Below are 25,624 nucleotides of genomic sequence, written 5' to 3'. Positions count from 1 at the left end.
CCGTACAGCAAGATTAAGCACTCATTATATTCTGAAGAACAATCTGAAGTATTTGCCAATCAATGTCGCGAAGCTTTAATGCGTCTGGGAGTCCAGAAAAAGATATTTCATGAATATGATCCGTTTGAAGAAAGATGGGTATGTTGTTTCTAGAATAGAAGTTCCTAGAAAGAGATGGAAACGTTTATATTTGTCCAGAAGCTTCATCGCAGCAACATTTTGCATCGAATGTGCTAAATCAAATATTTGGTTTTTAAGTTGATGATAGTAATTGTTTGGTTCTTGGTAAATCACAATTGTTCATAAAAATAATTACATTCATTTAAAAATGGTTGATAAACAGAAATTCATTTTGAAGTGGTTTCAATCGATGTTCTGTTTTCATTCGAAATTGTATGCAACTGGCATATATGCTGTAGCCCTGTGATAAATATAAGCATACAAACTAATTGACAATAATAGATTATGATGTGATTTTGATTATTATAATAATGTTTATCAATGTAAAACGTTAGTTTTTTTGTACCTGCCAAATGCTCAAAGCATTGGTGGCATATATATATTTTCAGTGACAGTTCTTGTTCTATTTAGTTGAAAAAATAATCATTTTGTTGAGTTTGCCTAGTTGGGCCTTCAGTTCTCACCCACAAACATCAAAACTTGCTATGTTTTCAACTTTACCTGAAAACATAAATCGTGTTATGAATACCCTTTTATTTTTATGTTGTATGCTGAAGATAGTTACCCCAGATTGCATTCAATTAGGGTTGAACCTGAAGCGATTGTAGATACCTTTGATTTTGTACTTTGATTAGTCACTGCAATTAAAGAGTAAAATTTGTTCCACTGGCTTTGCTGCCTTATTATTAAAGTGGATTGTAATAAACAACTATGGCCTATCTATACGCCATCAGTGAGGGAAACAATATTATCATCTATACTTTTCTTCCTGCCATTTGCCTTAAAGTAGCAGTGCATAACTGAATGGTTTGCCTGCGGACTGCACTGTAAAATCAATGAAAATGCTTAATACTCAGGGAAAAATAAGGGACATTTTCTATTTGATGGAAACAGTTCATTTGCGTTACTTAGGCAACAGTAGCATAAGGGATGAAACCAAAGATGTCAAAGCACTGTACTACTATTGCTGTCGCGGAACCTGTAACCAGATATCAATTTCTTGTAACCAACTGTTTTTTTTAAATGTCGAAAATAATGGGGGTCATTGTTAATTTCAGCCATTTTAGCTCACAAGAGTTACATTTTTTTTACAATAAACGCAAAATAAACAAAATATAGATTGTTTAAAAGCTTGTCACAGACTTAGTGGATCAAACAGTAGTAAACAATAGTTTGTTTGCCAGTTTATTTAAAACAACATTTTAAATGCATAACTATTTGCATTGAAAACTGTTCAGATATTAATAGAGCTCTGTGTTTAATTCAATACAGAGAAAATCTGATATATCTTGATTCCTTTTTAGCTCAGCTCAAAGGTGAGCTACTGTCATTGCCCGCTGTTGTCGTCTGTCGGTGTGTTTTTCAACATTTCCTTGTGAACACAAAACAGGTCACATTTTGTGTCCCATCTTCATCAAAATTGTTCAGAATATTTATCTTATTGATTTTTTAGGTCAATTTTAATCTGGGTTATCTGGGGTCATAAACTAGGTCATTAGTTCAAATAAAAGAAAAACATAGGGAACACTTAAGATGTTGTATTTTCAGCTTGAACAACTTAAAAGTTTATGAGAATATTTATCTGGATCATTTTAAGGTCGAGTTTGAACCTGGGTCATATTGGGTCAAAAATAGGTCAAATCAAAGAAAGACATTTTGAACACTACAGGTCTTTTTAGTTGGAACAACTTAATCATAGGTCATATATGTAGGTCAAAGTTAAAAATTGGTCCTTTGTGGTTAAAAAGTCCTAAAATTTGATCCCTTCTGGAGAACATTTGGCAAATGTTTAGTACTTCCTACAAAGGGCTCATACGGTTTATCTTCTAATTTCCTATATACGGTTAACTTAGATTTCTAGTAATGTTTACTCTTATTCAGATTTGTCATGCAATCATCAATGTAGAATCAAAAAGTTTCAAGAGAGGTCTCGTCATTAAATCCTTTTATTATTTTTTTCCGTTTGATTTATGACCTGTTTTAACAATAAGTAACGCGAACTCGAGAACGGCCTAAAAGTTTAACTAGCAGTTAAGCATAAAAAGCACATACTTCGGAAAACAATCAACATCAATGTTTATTAATTAAAAATATATATATATAATTGTCTTATGTGTATTCGTCTGAATTTGTTTCACATTTCTTAAACTATTAAATCTCGATTGTTATATTTTTCATGCTAACAGTTGAAACCATCAATATATGTTAGTGCTATCAAAGACGCCATATACGGTGCCGCTTTACATTTTATTGATTACATGGTGTCAAAAGCAGCGGTTGAGAAAGTTTATCAATAAATTTTGTTCTGAATGAATGAAGCGTTAAAACTGACAGAAATATACCTGCTAGTCAGGGGGTGGGTTAGGTTTGTCTAACGATAATGTTTAGTTGTTGGTGGTTGATAACAATATTACATGTTTACAGCCCAAGCCCTTTGATTTTATAACTCTACTTTTCATTTATTTCTATTTCCTTTAAGGTCGTTGACATGGAAATCCCATTGATGTTTGCCTTTATCATTTTATTGAAAGTGACGCCTGTGACAACAGTTGTGTCATCCCTATTGCCATCTGATAACGGGAGCACCATGTTAGAAGTGATTAGGCGATACTTTCATGCTGACTTGAAGTACGCAGAAATTGTTTACTTCTCCTTTGTCGCCACAACATACGTCTTGGTCTACGTCAATCAAAGAGGATACTTCGTTGTAATAATTAAGGGCGTCATCGTGTCATGTATACTCCACAAGAAATCGAACAAGTACAGTAGAAAAAAAATTGCAGTTTAGCGGAGAAGCTTATTACACCAAGGTTGATAAATACGTTAAAGGATTTGAGAGTTTGTGGACAAATTGATACTACAAACGCTATTCATGCAGAATGCTTGAGATTTTATGTGACGGATGTTTTTCAAGCGTAACTTTATTGCATTGTATTCACTGGAATTTACACAATGTGCGACCGCAGAAACATGTAGACACTTGTATTGGAAGACCATAAAGAAAAATGTTGTTTTATGTACTAGTACTATCAGGTTCTACTGATTATGGTGTTAATGTTGATGATGAACATTCGATAATAATATATATACTTTTTTATGAATAAACATCGATGTTTATGGTTTTCCAAAGTATGTGCTTTTTATGTTTAACTGTTACTTAAAATGTCTAGGCTGATCTCGAGTTCGCGTTACTTATCATAAATCAAAACGAAAAAAAAAATAATAAAAAGAACTTAAACACGAGACCTCTCTTTAATCATTCTGATTCTACATTGATAATTGCATGACGAATCTGAATAGAGTAAACATTACTAGAAATCTAAGTAAAGCAAATGTAGGAAGTTAGAAGATAAACCTTATGAGCTCTTTGTAGGCAGTGCTAAAAATTTGACAAATGTTCTCCAGAAGGGGTCAAATTTTAGGGTTTTTTAACCACAAAAGACCAAATTTAAACTTTGATCTACATATATGACCTATGATAAAGTTACAAGTTGTTCCAACTGAAAAAGGACCTGTTGTGTTCAAAATGTTTTTCTTTGATTTGACCTATTCTTACCTCATATGACCCAGATTCAAACTCGACCTAAAGATTATCCAGACAAATACAATGTATTTTCATAAACTTTTAAGTTGTTCAAGTTGAAAATACAGCATCTAAAGTGTTCTCTATGTTTTTCTTTGATTTTTATTAGTGACCTTGATTAAAAATTGACCTTGAAAATCAATAAGATAAACATTCTGAACCATTTTGATGAAAATTAAGTACAAAATGTGACCTGTATTGTGTTCACAAGTGAAATGTTGAGAAACACACCGACAGACGACAAATTGCAAGCAATGACAGTTTCTCACCTTTGAGCTGAGCTAAAAAGGAATCAAGATATATCAGATTTTCTCTGTATTGAATTAAACCCAGAGCTGTATTTATTTCTGAACAGTTTTCAATGAAAATACTTATGCATCTAAAATGTTGATTTAAATAAACTGGCAAACACACTTTTGTATACTACTGTTTGGTCCACTAAGTCTGTTTTAAACCATCTATATATTTTTATTATTTTGCGTTTATTGTAAAAAATCTAACTCTTGTGAGCTAAAATGGCTAAAATTAACAATGATAATAAACCACATCATTTTCGACCTTTTTTTTTTTAAAAAAGTTGGTTACAAGAAATTGATATCTAGTTACAGGTTCCGCGATAGAAATAGTAGTACAGTACTTTGACATCTTTAAATTAGTATCATCCCTTCTGCTACTGTTGCCAAAGTATCGCAAATTAACTGTTTCTATCAAATAGAAAATGTCCCTTATTTTCCCCCGAGCAGTAAGCATTTTCATTGATTTTACAGTGTAGTCAGCAGGCAAACCATACAGTAATGCACTGCTACTTTAAGACAAATGGCAGCAACAAAAGAATAGATGATAATATTGTTTCTCTTACTGATGGCGTATAGGATATAGTTGTTTGTTAAAAAGTATAATGACAGTCCACTTTAAAAATAAGGCAGCAAAGTCAGTGTAACAACTTTTACTCTTTAATTACAGTGATTAATCAAAGAACAAAATCAAAAGTATCTACAATCGCTTCAGGTTCAACTTCCAATTGATAACAATCTGGGGTAACTACCGACAGCATACAAAAGAAAAATAAAAGGGTATTCATAACTCGATTGAACATAGCAAGTTTTGCCATGTGGGCTAGAACTGAAGGGTCAACTTGGCAAACTCAACAAAATGATTTTTTTCTCAACTAAATGGAACAACAACTGTCACTAAAAATAAACATATGCCACAAATGTCCTTTGAGCATTTGGCAGGTACAAAAAAAACTAACCTTTTACAATGATAACAGTGTTTAAGGAGCAAACATTATTATAATAATCAAAATCACATCATACTCTATAATTGTCAATTAGTTTGTATGCTTATAATTATTACAGGGCTACAACATATATGTCAGTTGCATATTATTTCACATGAAAATTGAACAACGATTGATACCACTAAAAATAAATGTCCGTTAATCAACCATTTTAAATGTATGTAATTGTTCTTATAAACAATTGTGATTTTACAAGAACCAAACAATTACTATCTTCAACTTAAAAACAAATATTTGATTTAGCACATTCGATACAAAATGTTGCTGCGATGAAGCTTCTGGACTAATATATAAACGTTTTCATCTCTTTCTATGAAGACTGTGTTCTGTATTTCTATTCTAAAAACCACAAACCCATCTTTCTTCAAACGGATCATATTCATGAATTATCTTTTTCTGGACTCATAGACGCATTAAACCACCGCGATATTGATTGGCAAATACTTCAGATTATTCTTCAGAATATAATGAGTACTTATTTTTGCTGTACTTTATGTTAATAGTTGTGTCGCCCTTTTCTACAGCGACTCCATTTATAATGAAACTTTTGTTCTCCTCAGGCATACAAACTGTTAGCTCTAAAAATACTTTGTGAAACTGCATGGCTTTTGGTTTATATCAGTATAACTGTCATTTACTTGTCCTGATGCTTAAGCCAATGAAAAGTCGTAGTCCTCCACACTGCCCATGTTACTTTCTCCGTCCGGGAAATAGTAATTAAGCACTTGATTTCTTATTCTTTCTACTGCCAGAATTTCCCAAATTTCTAATACATCACTCGTGCTTATCCACCTTTTGCCTTAGTGTCAATTTTGTACTTTCCATCTCGGTAGTTCTGCCATCCCATTTTCATTTTACATGCACTGCTTTGTTCACAGCAGTTGCCTAAAATATATTAGAGGTTTTATTAAGAACCAATTTCATACAATTTTGGCCTTAGAAGGACATACCTTACAACTGATGTCAAACTAAATAACCACCATAACATAAATAATAGAATCTTTGAAAATAGTATAACTTAAATTAAAAGTTTCAGCTATATATTCCCAGTCATTATCGATAAAATCAGCTATTAAAATGTATGTAAGTCAGTCAATAATCTATGTAGAGTTGTTGCTGTACAATTAATGGGTTGATGCAATTTATTTCCAAACTCCTCTTAATTGATAAATTGTGGTAAAATGAGGTTTCTTTCAGCATAGATTCTTCTTTGACATTGTATTTATTCATCATTTTACTTTCATTGAGCACAAACTTTATGTTTCGAGAATATAATCTGCTAGATTTAGGGAGTGCCCCTGTACATCTAAAGTTTTGTTTACTAAACCTGTGGCAAGGTTTTTGCAAAAGACATTTAAAAGCACACTACTACAACATATAAGACTGGTAATGTAAATTTCCAATGCAAATCAATGATCATAGTAGTAGGACGATGGTGGTCCTAAACACTCATCTTAAAATCAAGGCTTTTTATTTAAGATTTACAGAACCTAAATCCCCAAGGGCAGCATGTCCAGCCTGCTTGATTGTAATGCTTATTTTATAGCAGACGCTGTGAACTGCATCAAAAATGGACTAGTCAAAGTAGATATAAAAAAGACCGCTAAATGTGACCTTGACCTTTGAGCATGGGTCTTACGTGCGACACACATTGTCATGGCGGTGAGCAATTGTACCAAGTTATTTTATATAGACCCTCAGCCCAATTTTGACCTTTAACCCCTACAATTTAGGACGGATTGTCTTTTGCAAAACATAAATAAACGGGTCCAAGCCAGTCCTCACCTTTAAATTAAGTGCGTATGCGTGTTCTAGTGGGATTCAAAAACGTTTTTCTTGTAAATAAAGTCCAACTTACTTTACTTCCTTCGCAACTCGTATTCTCGCTGCCGCTACTTGTGGCGTCAATCTGCCAACGGAATGGTTTCCCGCGTCCATTTTAATGACAAGATTTAAGTATTAAATATTAAAAATTAAATTTTAAATATTATTAATTAAATTTTAAATAATAAGTTTTAAGTTTTAATATTAATTTAAAATGTCCCTCCCGGGCTTCCATACAATTGTACTACATTATTTCTTATTTAAGTACATGAATACGAGTATAATTACCAAGACGGCCTCGACGTGTTATTTTTTTTATTTTATTTTTTTGCAGAAACATACCTCGATGTCACCCAAGCCACTGTTATACCCCCGTGACTAACTCGTTTCATGTGCATGAACTATTACAAATGCACCTGGTTAAAAAATATGTGATATTCTGGATAGGATCATAACCGTATCAAGTCATAGCTATAGTACATGAAACGGGTTGCGAGGATATAGCACTGGCTGGGCTGACATCAAGGGGTGCTTCTGCTCAACAAATGGCGAGGCCGTTTGGCCGAAACATATTTTTTTTCAGAAACATGCCGAGATGTCGCACAGCCAGTGTATTATCTCCGTAAACAACGAGTTTCATATACTATAACTGATTTATCGCAATGTCATACTGTTTTCTCTTTGTTTTGTTTTTTCTAACAGAAATTAGGGACACAAAATTGGTGGGGTAGGGTAACATTTTTATACATATTTTATCAATTTTGAGTAGAAACCATAATTTTGTTTATGTTGATTGTTACCTGAATATTACTTTTTGTTTCTTACCAAAAATGAATGGGAAAACGATTGTTATACGGTACGGATGCGCAGGCTGATCTGGATCCATGCTGGTCGCAAACTCATTATGTTGGTTTTGTCATGACGCGGCTCATATCAATATTAAATTTTAATTGTATTAGAACAATACAGAATACAAAAAATATGAGCCAATATCTATATATTTGTTTTCGCTGCAGCAAAAAGAAAAAAAAATATTTTATATTATTTCATTTTATTTCATCTTATTTCATTTTATTCATTTCATTATTTCTTTATTTTTGCTACTGGGAATGTTCGTTACCTACGCCCCATTGGCGCATCAGTGGAATAACTACACTGATATATACAAGGTAAGTGAATCAATGAAAAAACTGCGATGCTATATATCAATACAGTTTTCATTTGCTAATTGAAAGTGTACTGAGTATAATGGGTTAGGAAGAACAAAGAAAAAGTCGTTCGAAACCATGCGATAATGGGTTTTTAACACATTTTATTTATGTTTATGATTGCAAATCAAAGAAAAGTAACTTCTCAAGTACATACGGTGGCACAAATGTGACGTGTGTTTCTTTATTTATCTCGTGCGCACGAGATACAATGGCGTAGCCACGAGTTACTAAGTCGTGGCCTAGAGATAAATAAGTAGTGGGAACAAGTTACTATGTCATGGCCACGAGTTACTGTGTCGTGGCCTAGAGATGATTAAGTCGTGGGAACGAGATACTATGTCGTAACCACGATATACTATGTCGTGACCACGAGTTACTTAGTCGTGGTCACGAGATAATTAAAATATGAAAATAAAAGCATATTAATTATTGAACAATTAAATATCACAATTATTTTTCAGAAATCTCAAAAATTCAAACATATGATACCTTTGCTCAATTAAATGAAATATACACATATTGACATTTCAAAAAGCAACATTACAATTTTCATAAAATAGACCAGTTATGTATCCATAAGGATAAGTCATTGAATTTAGGGATACTTTTACTTTTTTCTATGTGTCAAGAGTTGCTATTTTATGATATATAAGTCATGAATGATATTGAAATGACACTTTTAAATTATTTGGTTGTTTATATTTTATTAGACCTATTATATTTCATTATTTTATCTAATTATAAACAAATTCTCTCTGTTCTTTTGTAAGAATCACGTGACTACACGTTGTAAGTAACAGATTGCTGATAAGATATACAGGTTACTTGTTAATGGTTGGCAAAAGAAGATGCAAATCATTCTATTTTTGTATAAATAATTTCAAAGTTATTTTTCATTAATCAGTTTCATATTTTATATCATATGAAAAACCTGTATATTCATATTTTACACATTAAGAATAGATTTTTAAAACATTTTCCTTTTTTCTTGGTAATATGGCATGTTAAACGTTGCAATATTCAATAAGTTTTAATTTTTGGTCTATATCCAATATCTATATTGTATAACTAATTTTATATGCTATTCCATAATATTTATTCTATCCTTCTAAAAATATTTGCTTATCAAAAAGTATTTATGTGCGATAATTTTCTAGTTACGTAATTAAAAAACCATGGCAACGCACACCAGGCGCAGTGCATAAATTTGCTCTGACAATAGGCGTTTATGAAGCGTATATTTTACAATACAAAATTAGATTTCAAAATACGCCGAAACGTCATGAGCAAAATTTGACGTTGTATGAAAAAAATGACTTCATTTTAACCACATTTATCTCTGCAATCCCAATTCATATGTCACTTGTAAAAGAAAAACTCACGTAAACAAAAAGTTAGTCGAGAAACTGTCTAAAACATAGAAAGGGATAATGGAAAAAGGAAAAAGGTTAATGTAGGAAGCTACAGCACAGTTTTTGATTCAAATAAATGATTAAGAAAGGGTGATTGAGATATCAAAAAGAAAATAAGAAGAATTTTTCAAGGACGTTGTGATGTGAATCGCCGAGAAAGACGTTGAAAAGTGGCAGGCGATCGACTGCGGACATTATAAACGATGTTCGAAGGTAGCTATGGGACTGTGAAATCAACTCTAACTAAGGAATTTAAAATGATAAATATTACTGCAATTATTAGCACACTGGCCATAGCATTTGCAGAAGCGGTTGGTTCATCGCAGTGGCGATGGAGATTTCGTCGCAGAAGCGGTGGATAAAATATGGCCGTTTGCTGCTGTCGGTAAGTTTATGACTGAATTTTACTTTATATTTTAATGTTTTACCGGAAATACATAGTGAGATTGGAGCCCACATATGTACGTTTCCAACTTATTACAGTAAGACTATTATGTCTCTATAAAATATCTGGAAAAAAACATAGAGGAAGGAAAACGATGCAATTAGATAAAAACAATGGAGTTAATGAAATGTGTACATCCTTTTAAAATAAATGGAAAATGTGAGAAAAATAATTCGTTATAAATTCAAGTTATTCAATAACATTTAAAGTCCCTATTGATTTGCTCTTTTGAAAAACAGTTCATTTTTTCTGTGTGTCAATTTTTCGTCCATTTTCAATGAGTTTTCCAGCCAAAAAATGTAATCATTGTATCCTTAATATCAAGGATTGTTAATGCAGTTCATTCCTATCAAGTGAAGAATATTTTTTTGGTTACTTTTTCTTGACAACATAAAGTTAAAACAGTCAGCAATTTATAACAAACATTTTTCTTTGATTTAAAAGGATATAAAAAAGTCACTATGTAATCATTTGTCTCTGCGTGTTCCACATGTATTATCTATGTAATAAATCAATTTATTATAATCCTCACATTTAGAAAGCCTATTTTTTATTCGTTGGCATTGTTTTGCTAACCTATATATTTTACAATTCAGAGTGCAAACCATGCCTGTAACTCCTCCCTAATGTAATGCATTAGACTGGTTGGACGACAGATTAAGTAAATTTTATTTAGTAAGTACACATTAACCAAAGTTAGAAATTTAAAAAATACTAAAATGTGATTGGACAAAAAATAATGTTGATCATTAAATTAATGTATTGGTTTTTAAAGACGAGTTTAACTCGGCCTATGAAAGCATAAACAAAGACAACCCTGAATATATTCAAATTGTTTCAAAATTTTCAAAATTTCATTGACATTAAGAGTGTAAACATGAAGTGAACTTTAGTTAGGATCAGCTTATTTTAATTTTATGAAAATCCATCGTTTTTCTTTTGTTTAAATACAATTGTACTTTTGAAAGACTCTGTGAAATTATAGACTTTTAATTATTTAAATTTGCTGAAAAATAAACCTTTGTGGTAGACAAAATGTTACAATATAATTGACGTGTATGTTTATTTTATTGTTTTATAATTCTTATCTTGTCTGCTTTGTATTCTTAACAAACACACTTAAAAGTGGACTTTTAGGGTGTTTTTTTTTCTATTTCTTTTTCACAATTACCGCAAATAAAACCAATATGCAAACCTGCTTTCGTATTTGCAAGAATCATCCAATGAAAGTTATAACTATTTTTGTCAGATTTTTAGAAGTTTGGCAGCTAAAGTAAACAGTTCTAAGACATCGTGATAGTGTGGAGCTTCAATGATATGATATGATATGATGCATTTTAAGTTACCCTTCTTATTTTGTGTATATCACTTTTTATTATACCTCAATATATCCTTCAATGTAAAACTCACACAGGCCTTACATTATGTGTTCTGACTGAATATCACCGTTCAAGGTTATATTCCCGGGCGAATATTTCTTATCTCACTTTGGGGCACATAAATCTTCATTTTTCAAATGCATATTCAAATTAAATCGTAAAAATGTTGTTAAATGATGATGTGTATTTTATTTATTTCCTTGACTGCGTGCTTTATAAATATTTAAGTTGTCTTTCGGTATAATAAAATAAATAACACCTGATTCTCGAGACGATAGACGCTATCACCAACCCTTGAATTGGCAAATTACCCCTTGGCTGCGCCTCGAGGTTATATACCAGATTGACAATATCCTCTATCATCCCGACAGTCATGTGTTATCTAAATAATATTGAAAATATATTTACATTAATATAATATCATAACAATTATATTTTCGTAACAGAACTTTTAATTATAATTCTGCTTATATATTAATTGAACTATTTTTCATAAATACGGATTTTTTACAGGCGTCTCATAATTTTTAAAAGATGTGTGAAGTTGGCGGTCTAACGGCCCAGCGGGATAGCGGCGTGAAGTTGGCGGCCTAGCGGCGTGAAGTTGGCGGCCTAGCAGCCAAGCGGCCTGGCGGCCTGAACTAAAAAAAATACAAGTTTGGCAAAGATATAAAAACGACTCTCAATTAATTTTTAAAGACATATTTTACCATTTAACAGCTACATAAAGAAAAAAAACATTAAGACAGTTTTTTATATCTCTAGCGACCTGTCAGCCGGAAATTTTAATGTTGTAGAAATGTTATAAATATGATAAAAACGTTACTTTATGGGGGTTCTTAAGACTATTCTTGATATTTAAAAGGTATACAACCGTTCGCCAAAGGATTTTTTATGGGAAATCTTACATACTTCTTTAGACAAGAGCAAACATGAATTTTATAATGTTAAAATAATGGTATCAGAGAAATGAAAGATGCTTGTTACCTGAATAAAGTAACATAAATGTGAAACCATTAGTCATAAAAGTAGTCAAAACAATGTAGTACATGTACTTGACTTCCATATACAATAACTGTACTCATCATTGCCAAAAAGCAACAGATGAAAAAGATGGTTCAGGTAATTGGCCAATGTGTATTTTTGGATAATATAGAAGAACATCAAAATAAAAAAGCTTTTAAGGAAAACAAATAAAAGCATAATGGGCCTTTAAAACGTTATTTTTAAACCTCAGGGAGAGCGATACCCCACAGTCACCTCTATACCCCCTGTGCGAATTTTACATAATTCTATTAACTACTAAAATAGATGAAATATTTAGTACTGCCTGTACGGACTACTACTTAAAGTCGCACCAAGACCTAGTCAAGTTTCTTATATGTCACATTTAATAAATGAATGGTTCTTCCAGCATATTATCAGGCACATTTTTTACTGAAATGTCTTACCCAGAATTTATACGTTTGCCTATGCTAATACTATCATATTTCTATAAAAGTTATAAATAAAAAACGGGAAAATAATGCATACATCTAAAAGCAATCGAGTTAATGAAAGGTGTACATTTTTTTTAAATAAATGGAAAATTTGAGAAAAAAATATTTTAAGCTTAATAATTGATTGATTAATTAATTGATAAATTCTTTATATTGTGATTTATTTGGTGAAAGTTCTTCACTTACTAATTAGGACCATTTAAATCCCTATTGATTCCACTACAATTCAGGGCACATGTTTTGCGTCTATTTAATACTTTGATTTTTTGTTTACCATTTTCTTTGACTACAATATATTACAAAATGTATTTAAAACAAAATGAACATTAATTTTCTACGACCTCAAAGTGCGGTCGTTTACCTGATCTTAAAAATTCATATGTACTTGTTTAACGCACTTTTGGATCGAAATTTGCAAATAATAGTTTAGAATTAAAAAATGGTTTAGATCTATAACTAGATTACTGTAAGAAATGGAAAATGATAGTTAATACTGCCAAAACCAAAGTAATGGTGTTTAGAAAAGGAGGACGTTTACCCACAAATGTCACTCTTTATTATAATGGTAATATGGTTGAAATTGTTAGTAAATTTGTTTATTTTGGTATTGTTTTCACAACAGGTGGTTCCTTTTCTGAAGCACAAAATACAATTGCTGGGCAAGCACTAAAGGGTATTTTCAAAATGGATAACTATTTATATAAATTCACAGATATATCTGTAAGGCATAAATTGGATCTTTTCGATAAAATGATATTACCTATTTTAAATTATGGAAGTGAAGAATGGGGTTTTAATAAAGGCAATGCCGTAGAACGCATACATATGCACTTTTGCTAAAGACTATTAGGAGAAAGAAAACACACAAAACGACTTTGTTTATGGTGAATTAGGTAGAAGGTCTTTGCAAAATATGAGATATTATAACATTATAAAATTTTGGATAAAATTGTTGACTACAGATGAAAACAAATATATTAAGAAGGTGTATTTAATGTTGAAACAAGATATTATTGAAAATCCAAACAGAATAAATTGGTGTTCATTATTGAAAGATTTATTATGTATATTGGTTTTTATGAAGTATGGTTATTTCAGACTGTTGGAGACTCTGAACTGTTTTTATATAATGTGAAACAAAGATTAAAGGATCAGTTTTTACCAAATTGGTCTGGTAGACTAAATAACTCAAGTAGAGCTTTGTTTTATAAGTACATTTTAAACCACGGATTTCAACCATATCTTGATTTGGTAAACGTTAAAAAATTCCGTGTTTGTTTATCACGATTACGCGTATCATCACATAGACTTTTTATTGAAAGTGGCCGATGGACCAGATCTGTTAGCACTCCAGTAGATGAACGGAAATGTACTTTTTGCGATAAATTAGAAGACAAATATCATTTTGTTTAGAATGTGTTTTATATAATGATATCAGAAAGCAATTTGTACCAGTATATTATTACAGACGACAAAATATGCAAAAAATTGTTGAATTAATTACTAAAGAATGTAAGCATGTCATAAGAAATTTAAGTACATATGTAGAAAAAGCATTTACATGAAGAACAAACGGACTCTTATATGCCTTTATTGATTATCACATAGCTTTGTAAAATGTAATCTCATTATGTGCAATTATAGTAAATCAATATGTAAATCAACTTGCTAGTTTCGTATTTGTGCAAGTTGTGACTGGAAATGGAATAAGAATTCATATTTATATCATGTCCGATTGACATTTTACATTTTTGATTAAAAATTTTATAACTTTATTATTTAAAATCCATTGTTCACCACTTTTCCACTTTCGTTTTCGAGCAAGTTGTGACTAGATATGGAATCATTTTTCTTACTACTACTTACTTTACTGTACTATGCTGTATATGCACAGACAAGTGTATTGAATATTAAAAATGTTTATTCTGTCTATTATGTTACAAAAAAAGTGTTGGAGCATATCAATGTTATTAAAAAAACGAGTTGCATGTAGCGGTGCTTATACATATGCGAAAATATATGTGTATACATATGTGTAAATGGTATATATGCAAATTTATGAGCGTGCATGTACTTATGTTTATATATATATGTATGTAATGTGTGTATGAATGCATGCATGTAATTATTACTATTAAATGTTAAATTGCTGTAGCCATATATAGTATGTAAATGTTGGCCACATGGGTCTATGACCTTCTGGTGTTTTGAAAATAAAATATTGAAAAATGTTACTTAAATTATTATCAATATCATAAATCACATGTTTGACATATAGTTCTTGCTATTGCTGTATTTAAACACTTCATTCTAATGGTGTTGTATATACGGATATTCCCAGAATAAATGTACAGTGCCTTTGCTTTCTAATCAAAATTATTAAAGTTTTGCTCCCATTTTCGATCTGCATCGCATAATAGTTATACCTCAACACTGCATGAATAATGGTAAAAAAATACATTTTTGTTACAATGGTGCCAATATCTGGAATAGAATCTTATTTGATAACAGTCATATTATTCTCTAACATTTTTAAAAAATAAAAATAAAAACAGAACTTGCACGCGAAATAAATATCTTTATAACCATATCATTATGTAATAATACTTATTATGCATGTATACATGTATTTATAATAAATAAATTAAGTATTATTATTGCGAGTGGTTAGCGCGTCGGACTAGTCATCTATGTATCGCTCGCCGTGTGAGCACAAAACCAGTCAGGGGCAAGCCGTTATTTTTTTATTGAGCAAGGAACTTAACACTTAATGAATAATGGCTCCGAGGCCACGAAAGAACGGAACCACGATGACGAGAGGTCAAAAGTACGATGACGATGATTCGATATTATGCCGATTTTTTTTTACTTTTAACCATCATAAATTCGTTTTAATGCTGCTTCACGTTATGTGTGTGCCATGATTGCTGTAATGGGACATCGTGGAAATCAGAAGAAAACTTTCTGGAACAATATATTTTCCTTGTTTAGCGTTTATTTAGAAAGTTCCACTTATTTCTTTGAGAAAAATGCAAATTACGTTTATTTTATACACTAGTATTCTGTAACTATTTAAATCATGAGATAAACAATAATTTTGAAATCCGGAAATATAGGCCTTAAGCTTTATACACTAGTATGAAATGCGTACACTGTTATAAATACATGTACTAGTATGTCCTTATAATTGTTCGAATTAGGGGTCTACCGCTCATTTAGGCAAATATGTTTTGGCCCGAACACCATCCGTTAACTAGTTTTGTTCAAACTTAAGTTTTGCATCCCTTTTTTTTTTTTTTTTTTTTTGAGAAACCGTTTTGTTCTTATATAAAACCATTCACGATGACTGATTTTTTGTAACTAAACAGTGCTCCAGCCGGAACAAGACATGGATGGGCAAGAGATGGGTGTCGTGACCCAATAACTTTTCCAAAATTAGAATATGTGACCCAATGGTTAGTTAGGAATCCAATGCTATATCCATTGACAACTGATACCGTAAGCTTTATGTTACTAAAGTATCAGCTGAATATACTCTTGCTTCGGCATAGATATAAATGTGAATCATATATAAAGTAGAGAAAATAGATGTGACAAATGTAAGATCTACACCACTTGAAAAATTCATCATGAGCCCAAAACTCGCATTAGATGGACACACGGAGATTCGTGTCAAATGTTCTCCTGCATTCATGAACTTATTATAAATATAAATGTATAATAAATAAATGAGCCGCGTCATAACAAAACCAACATAGTGGGTTTGCGACCAGCATGGATCCAGACCAGCCTGCGCCTCCGCGCAGTCTGATCAGGATCCATGTTGTTCGCTATCAGTTTCTCTACTTGTAATAGGGTTTGTAAGCGAACAGCATGGATCCTGATCAGACTGCGCGGATGCGCAGGCTGATCTGGATCCATGCTGGTCGCAAACCCATTATGTTGGTTTTGTCATGACACAGCTCAAATATTATTTTGATCTCCAAATCGAAGAAACAGCATTTTCCCCCCAGATATTTCCATCACTACCCACCACAGTTAGTACAAGTTCCGTTCAAAATTTCCATTACCATGATACTTTTTTTATATATTTCAATAAGCATGATTCGTGTTAAAATAAATTGAATTGTCTGCATTACCCTTTAAGCTGATTCTGTACTGACTTCTTAGATAAAGATGGTTAGCAGTTGCGATAAAAGTAACAACTAGTCTACATTTTACTTTATTACTATACAACATTAAAAAAATGATACATCATCCAACATTTACAAAAATAACTTGTTACATAATATTTCTGTTTATATAACACAATATTTATATCGCATATAACCACCACATTTTTTATTATTTGGCAGGCTCATATCTGAAGGAAATAAAATTTACAAACGAATAAAGTTATTTAACTATTTTTAAAAGTTTTCTTCATGCAAATAAAGAATCGATATAACATTTACCTTATTTTCATTTTACTTCCTTTATGTTGCTATCAATAAAGATAAATCCCACAAATAAACCAGACCTTGTATCTATTGACAACGAATGTTGCTAATATAAATTCAACATGTGAATGAAAACATATAACGATCTTACTATAACAATAACGAAGTTCGAAGTTTAAATGTTTTTAGCAACACCAAAAACACCAGTCTCGTAAATCATTTTAATTCTAATTTCACTCCTGATATTTGTTATTTAAAAGCTTTCAGAAAGAAGAGCCGCCTTGTCACTTTGCCATATAGTGTACGTGTGAAATGGCCAAAAACAATTGCCAAATAAACTTGAAACTTGTCACTAGCTCTCCCGAGACTTTTATCTGTTGCGCTCTATTATGTCACGTGATCTAGACGCGAATGGTCGTAGAAAATATTTGAATATTTTTGGATTTACAGCTATTTTTTCAAGTGATAATTTGTTATTTTTGCGTGTAAATGGCTAGTGCAACTTGAATATGGAGATAATATTACATAATGAATAAAGCAAAAAATAAGAAGAGAAAGGATAGAAACAGTAGTGACACTAAAAATAATACAAGTAGCAGGAAAATATGTGTAAACAAGAAGGCGTATAGTGATGATATATCATTAAAGCTACAATTAATAAATTTCGTAAAAAACTAAATAGCGACATATTAATAAATCGGGTTTTATATCGACTCCAGGTTTTATTTTGGTGTCCAGACAACCAAAATGAGTTTTATTAGCATAAAAATGGGTAACCTCATTGTGGCGAAATGGGATGTACAATTTCTGTTTGCATGAGAAACTCCGCCTTCGGATCATCCGCACATCCATCTCAAATCAACAAACATGACTATAAGTAGCAGTCCTAATGTAACGGTATATTTCCGCATTGTAACGGATATTTTCGTACAAATTTAATCTTTTACGAGATGATTAATTTCACTGAGCCCAAGGCTTAGTGCACCGTGAAGCTAAAACGGTTTAAGTGTGTTTGCACAAGAAAATCTCGTATTTGCTGTGTTCCGGATAGTGACGTAGCGCATACACGAGCTGATTATAATCTTCATTTGCATGTTAAAATTTGTATATGAACTTTAGTGTTACCGTGGGGTTTTTCGTTTAAAATCGTAATTTATGAACAATATTTGAGGAGATTTACAACAATACTGTTAAACAGGTTAATGAAACTGTAGAATGTTTGATTTTTAGGCCGATGGCAAATATCTTTTACATATTTATGAGATATGAGATAATCTACAACACTAGCTGCATTTTTTTGCTACTCAAATTATGACAGGTAAATTCACCCCTCTCAAGGCGACCATTTGCAATAATAATGTCATTTTCTTTACAAAGAGATAGCAGACGATTACCAAATCCATTTACATGATTATCTTGGGAAATGCGTGCAGGAATATCAGTTACGGACTGGTTATTGACTGGTAAATCGATATAACGGTCAAGATTAATATCTTGCACGAAGTCGGGTTTTTTGACCTGTCCTTGAATTGAGGTCCCCTGTCAAAAATACGTCACCAAGAAAACTATAGTGCCTTATGTCAGTATTTAACTGTTCGAAAAAATCGAATTGATATAAGTTAGAACTAACATTTTATATACATTAGATTCTTCAGGGGGTATATAACATTTGCAAAAATAAAGGTCATGTCATTAAATGTCCCAAAATGCTCTTTCTTTAATTTGAACCAAACAATACCGTTTGAATTTAAGCTTATTAGATCAATTTTATTTCGATACTCTTCCTTATAGTATATTATAACTCCTCCACTAAAACGCTTCGCTCTACGGTTTGTTTTTGATCTCACACAAACAAAAGAGTAATATCTATCAATATCAATATTTGCTGTTTTGGAGTTCCATGTTTCAGTCAACAATAGTATATCATATGATTTAACGAAATTCAAAAAATCTGGATCGTCTGGTTTATTCTTAATCCCCTGAACGTTCCATAATAAAAAGCTAAACTGCTTCTCATCGCTTTCCTAATCTGAAGATGATACAAACAAACGTCCGTCGATGTATAGCTTGTCATAGACCAAGACTGCTGTTTTATTAAGATTTTTTGGCTTTAACATGTTCAGGAATTTTTTTTTTTCCGCCGCTCCTGAATTTCTTTCGGATATTGGTCCGAGACCCTGATAGCTGTGTCATCACGCTTCTCGAACACTTTTTGCTTAACATTCAATTAAACAGGGGTGTGGCTAAAGTTGACCACAATCGGACGGGTCTTAGAGCTAATATATCTACCGATGCGGTGTGCCCGATTAATTTTAATGGATTCTCCGGTCCCTACTATCCCCAGATCTTTTTCACAAAATTCTAAAATTTTATTGAGACAGTTTTCACTTTTCCTCTCCTCTACTGTGTTTAACTCGTCAAAATTATAAAACATAAGATTATCTCTCATGGATCTAGACTGAATGTCTAAGGCCCGTATTCAGAATCGATACTTACACTCACACTCAATGAGTAAATCCCATATAATTGCCTAACGGTTAAGACAGTCCTCACCTTTCAGTAAAGTGGTATTCAGATAATAAAGTAAGTGTCGAGTGAACTCAGGAAAGTTGAGAATCTGTAAGATTAGGAGGGGGCTACCTTGAGGTGTCCTCAATAAAATAATACTGAATACCACTTAGTTTTGAGTATTGATTTTGAATTAATTTCGTCCCATATACATTTAAGTGCATCAAATACGCGAACTGACAGTATTTTAGAAAATAAATGTTGAAAAACAGATACTTAGGAATAGAGATGATCCCATTAAATTTATGTCAGAAGTTGAATTTTATCAAAAATTTTGATTTTCAAAGGGGTGTACCCAGTGTGATACAAGTATTAACAGGGTATTCAGCTCGCGGGATACCAGTACTTATGCCAAAAAGAAATGAATTTATATGATTTCAAATTGGAAATTTCTTGAATTTCCTTTTATCCATGAAAATAATTGTTTCTGTGACTACTCCTGAGTTTGTCGATATGACCGTCGATGATTCTGGTCTCATAACCTCGGATGATTTGTCGTATGCGTCTAAATATAGGCATATGTATAACAGTTAGATACAATTTATATCACACTGTTTAAATTTCGGGATTGACATAGAATTTGCAATCTTATATTCAAAGATATTTTAAAGGAAACATGACAGAAAAAAATCTTCATTGCGTCATGAATAACCATGGCATAAAGTTAGCGTTGACGTCTGAGTATATTAATTAAAAACAACAATCAAAATCCACGTAGCAAAACAATATCTTGAACATTTGTTTAGCATGATTAATGTAAAATACACTTTACTAAACGAGTATGGCGTTTCAGTTTGTAAATTTAATAACAGCTGATAAATGATGTATACGGCTTCAGTCCATCACTATCAAACAGGGTTGTTTTGTTTGTTGTTGTTGGGGGGGGGGTTAATGTACAAAATCATTGAATTTGATTCAAGAAATTAAAAAGGTTATGATTATATATTTGCAAATACCAACGACAAAGATCTAAATAAAACAGTCGTGTTAAAAGCACTTCATGCCTCTTTCTATTTTAATTCTTAAAAAAAAATAATTATAAACTATTTAAAGTTACACTGAACGTGCAGTAATGTGTTATGATGGTAGAAAAATGTAAACAATGTAGTATTTTGACTTCCATATAAAAAGATAATGCAATATGATTATACCCTTTGCAAAAGTTGAAATTTTGAGAAATAAAATTGATAGAATTTCTGAGGCAAAATGTCATAAGATGATTAAGAAAGGGAAACATAATTGTGTATTGCAAAAAAAAATTCATTGACATAAAAAATTGCATACTACTTTCAAAATAAAGTTAACGCTATTGAAATGTATTTCTTTTTTCAGTTTAAAATGCCTGTTATAAGCCTTTCACTACTTTCTTTAGCTTCTTTGTTTTCGTCCTGTCTTTCAGGTTTTCCAACATTATTTTGGTATTTTGGCATTTACTACTTGAAAATTATTATATCCCTTTTAAATTTCTCCTCATGCTTTTGTTTTATCGAACATATATTTAAAATCGTTTTTTTTTTTTTTTTTCGTTTTTTCTTTTAAATACATGTAAAGATTTTTAATAATTAATTCTTTAACAAAATTGTTACACTTTTTTAAACGACATGGTTACACTTTTTCAATGTAAATTGAGTGATGTTATGCAATTAAACCGATCGGTCAACTTTTGAAGTCTCCCTCACGAGAGGTAAGGTTGAGTAAACAAAACGAATACCACTTTACACATTGTGAGTTACTTACCGTAAGTCTACTCCAGTGTTACTTGAGGCGATCTTTCGTGAGTTTGAGTCGAGATTGAGATTAAGTATCGTTTCTGAATACGGGCCTAAGACCTCTTCAGATAGACGTGAATTTTCCTGCTTAATGGCTTCATATTGTTTATCAATATGTTTTAATTTTGATGACTGAGAAATCAATTTATTATTAATTTCAGCTTGTTTTGTTTTGATCTCATCACAAATTTGACTATCATATTGCCTGCTGAGCTCTATATCCGAAACTTGTTTGTTTAGGTCGAAAGATTGTCTCTCCAAAGAAGACACACGTTCATCCATCAAGTTCAATTTTTGTGACATTTTTGTTTTCTGTGTTTGTATTGAATCAAGTTTACGTAACCGATTATCCATGGCGTCCAATTTTTCCAATATTATTTGATTGAAGTTTGTACCGTTACTTTGTAATTGTTGAACACCCGTCGGCTGTTGATTTATATACTGTGGGGGAGCTACGGGGTAAAAGCCGCCATTTATAGGTGGAAGCTGAGACAAAAAAACTCCCTGACATACCTGGAGATGTTACCGATGCCTGTGATTGGTCTGTCATTGTTACGCGTTTGCCAGGCTGGTCATTAGTATAATTTGGAGAAGAATCAGACTTGGTTCCCTTATTTCCCGTGTTAACACCCATTCAAACCATCGAAAATGAAAAGCTTACTCCATTCAACACACAAACCAAACTATATATCGCTATACACTCAAATTTCTCTTTTAAAGTCACTCAATCTGAAAAACCATACAGTTCAACCTTCAAAAATAGCACTTTTATATCCATAATACTCCGTGATTTTTTATATTTAGCAAAAGATTTGACAAAAATCCGAGATCGGAAAAATAACGTTCGCCATATAGGAATACAAAATCAAACGAAAAACATCAGATAAATGTGTTTATTATTGTTCTATGTGTTATTTTTTATTATTTATTTATGGAATTTTACTTATTTGTCAGTTTGAGGCTTATATATCTTACTTAATTTAAGTACCACTTTTGCTGTCAAATATCATGTTATCTATCGAAAAATTAGAAATTATGTATTTTACGCTAGAAATGTACAATGTTAATGTTTTAGTAATTATTTTATTCTTATTCTTGCAAAACCCTATAGATAGCCTCTTAAATAACAAAATGTCCGTAGCATGAAATTTTTAAATTTGACCAATAATAAATGTACATGAACACAATGATATACACTAAATGTACCAGTTACACAAATGATGGACTTACACGCATACAGTATACATCAATTTACTTAGAGATTTTTACAAGAAATAGTAAAAATAAAGTTTTCAAATTCGTGTTAAATCTAGGATATTTTTAATGCTTGACTGAGACGACATATTACTTTTAAGAGGAAATTTTACTGACCATTCAGTGTTAAAATGATATTTATTTATTTTTCACATAACAACAACTATCATGGATGTAAAATGATGTGTAAAAATGGCCATTTGGGTGAATTCTGGATATTGATGCAACAAAATGCTATTTTCTTATTTTTGAATTGATATTTGTCATACCACAGGAATCTGGAATCGTTTTTATATGTAAGCCAAACATATATGTAGTCAAATATAACCGCTTTTGTATTGAACAGTTGAAAAGATGAATTCATTTTCTCTAAACATTTATTTTAAAAGCTGACCATTACACTTATTTGAAAAGTTGACCTTACTGAAACATTACGTACATACAATGAAGCAAATCAAGGATGATTGTCAACTGAATGTATTTAAAAAAGAAAAAATAGACAATAGGCAAGAATTAACAATCCTATTAAAATCATATCCTAACTGACGCTCCGCTTCCTTCCACTAGGAAAGCGTAAACAGTGATATGATTTTAAGAGCTTGGAGATCGAAAACCAGTAGGCTTGAAGATAGAATTCGTGAAATTAGCGATAGAATTCGTGAAATTAGCAAAGAAATCATCGGCAGATAACAATTAATATTCTTTTCGTAAAATTCTTTAAAATGAACAATGGGCGAAGGAAAGACGTTGCATTCCTCGTGTTAACTTACATTTTACTTAATCTTTCTTTTATTGTTTTTTTTTTTTTGGGGGGGGGGTTGATAAATTTCCACAAAATCCTGTGGTCATACAAGCTTCTTCCACTACAGGGCACACTGTCTAATATATATGTGTTACACAATTAATATAGGACTTACACATAAATATTGGACACCTATCTGTACTGCAATAAAATAAAGTACGGTCAGAACAAAGGAATGACGTCATAGTAGTAATTTAAAATTAAATAAGCTTGATAAGACATATTTTTTATTTGTTCAGATCAATTATGAACCAAATTATCATTAAAAACAATTAAATTAGTTTAGCAGTGTTCATTGTAATTGTGGTAAATTATCAACTGCATAACAAATATAATTAAAATGGAATAATAAGACAAAGTGTGTTTTTTCATGTTGAAGTTTTAATATATTTAAATATATTCTTATAATTTCAAAAACACTATTACAACTCGTCTATAAATTCTGAAAAATGGTGAGGAAGAAATCAATTGTGCAACACTGTCCATCTTGCACAGGCCTTAGCAGTATAGAACTGATGTTGATACCAATATTCCTGAATAAAGTACTAGCCGAACCAACCGTGGCGTTATCCGAGTAACATTCGGGCCATTTAAGTGTATCCGAGTAAGCCGTGTTTGATTTTTAAAACTTAAAAAAAAAAAAAAAAACTTGCACGGATGTCATGACCGTGTATGATCGTATAAGCGGCCGTACAAGACAAGACCTTAAGAGACCGTGTGACACCGTTTATTCAACCGTATTTTAAGTCGACTCCACGAGTGAGCCCAACCGTGTCAAGATCGGATATAAATCGTATGGAATCGTTTAAGTCCTACATCCAACACCCGATGAACACCCAAATGTCACACGATCACATTTCGATTCACACGAGTGCAGACACGGTTTCATACGATCGGCATACGACCAATACGGTTCAAGGACGAATCATACAGGGCAGAAACGGTACACTACGGGTATACACGGTCTCACACGGCCTCGTAGGTCTTACATGGCCTCTTCGTCAGCACGGACTGTACAACGAAAACCACAACTACCTGCTGACACCCTCAACCAGTTGTCAACTGCTAGATCTACGCCAAAGAAGAAAGTTCCCAAGCACAGAAAGGAATACAAGAAGAGCCATCTAGGCCCGCCGACCACTCCAACCTGCTGACTCTGCCGATCCTGGTGAGCTGGAGGACCCACCGGCAATACTTGAAGATATACCCTGTCTACTCGCATGCCGTCGTGTTTAATCGTACCGGACCGTACCAGACCGTATTAGACCGTACTTTCTCACTAACCAGATAGAAAAAATCCGTAAATGTTACTAAAAATAGCGGTGTTGGAAAATCTTATCTCACATGGGCTTATCTCACACTCAACGTGCAGCACTTCTAAAAACGTATTCCTACACATACGCGATTCACTCCTATTTTAACAAAAATGAAACGTCAAAAGGTCAAAATGTATTAAAAATATGTGAGCTAATCTATTAAATTGTCCACGGAATCAAAATAGATTGATATTAACTTTCACACTGCAATGAGTCCTACTCTACCTAGGTCCGCCCTTTTCAATATCGATCTGTTACTAAAAATAGCACACTTTAAAATATCGCAAAATTCTTCGTAAAATCGGATATTATGACACTTTTCCTGAAGAACAGCTATGTTTTCTGTTGTGATTAATGACAAATCTCATTTTGATATATTTCAGGTAGACCATGGGTAATGCATTACCTCCACTCTTAAGAGTATTCAAATAGGTTAGAATCACTACATTGAAATTGAGGGGCGTGGGTTCAAACCCCAGAAGGGGCAACTTTTTTTTCTTTCTATTTTTCTTTTTAACATTATTTATGTATCTCTCTAATCCTTTCTGGAAGAAAAAAGTGTTTGATTTAAATAATATAATTATTGTAGGTATTTATTTGCTAAATAATGCCAAAATTTATAGCAAATATGATACCAGATATT

At 32.0% G+C, this 25,624-nt stretch overlaps 1 protein-coding gene across 1 annotated transcript in view; it reads right to left on the bottom strand.

Moving 5' to 3' along the window:
* The window catches only part of LOC132720908 (carbohydrate sulfotransferase 10-like), a 37,423-nt gene extending 12,536 nt beyond the window's left edge, over nt 1–24,887 (bottom strand). Inside the window, exon 1 of the mRNA XM_060705142.1 lies at nt 24,655–24,887. Coding sequence (XP_060561125.1) covers nt 24,655–24,887 — 233 coding nt within the window. The remainder of the gene's footprint in view (nt 1–24,654) is intronic.
* Between the last annotated feature and the right edge of the window lie 737 nt (nt 24,888–25,624).

This window comes from Ruditapes philippinarum, unplaced genomic scaffold (assembly GCF_026571515.1).
Source record: "Ruditapes philippinarum isolate M1 unplaced genomic scaffold, ASM2657151v2 ctg3634_1_1_1_1, whole genome shotgun sequence".
NCBI classification, from domain to species: domain Eukaryota; kingdom Metazoa; phylum Mollusca; class Bivalvia; order Venerida; family Veneridae; genus Ruditapes; species Ruditapes philippinarum.
Note: the sequence above shows the minus strand (reverse complement) of the source record. Positions and strands in the feature narration are given on the sequence as shown.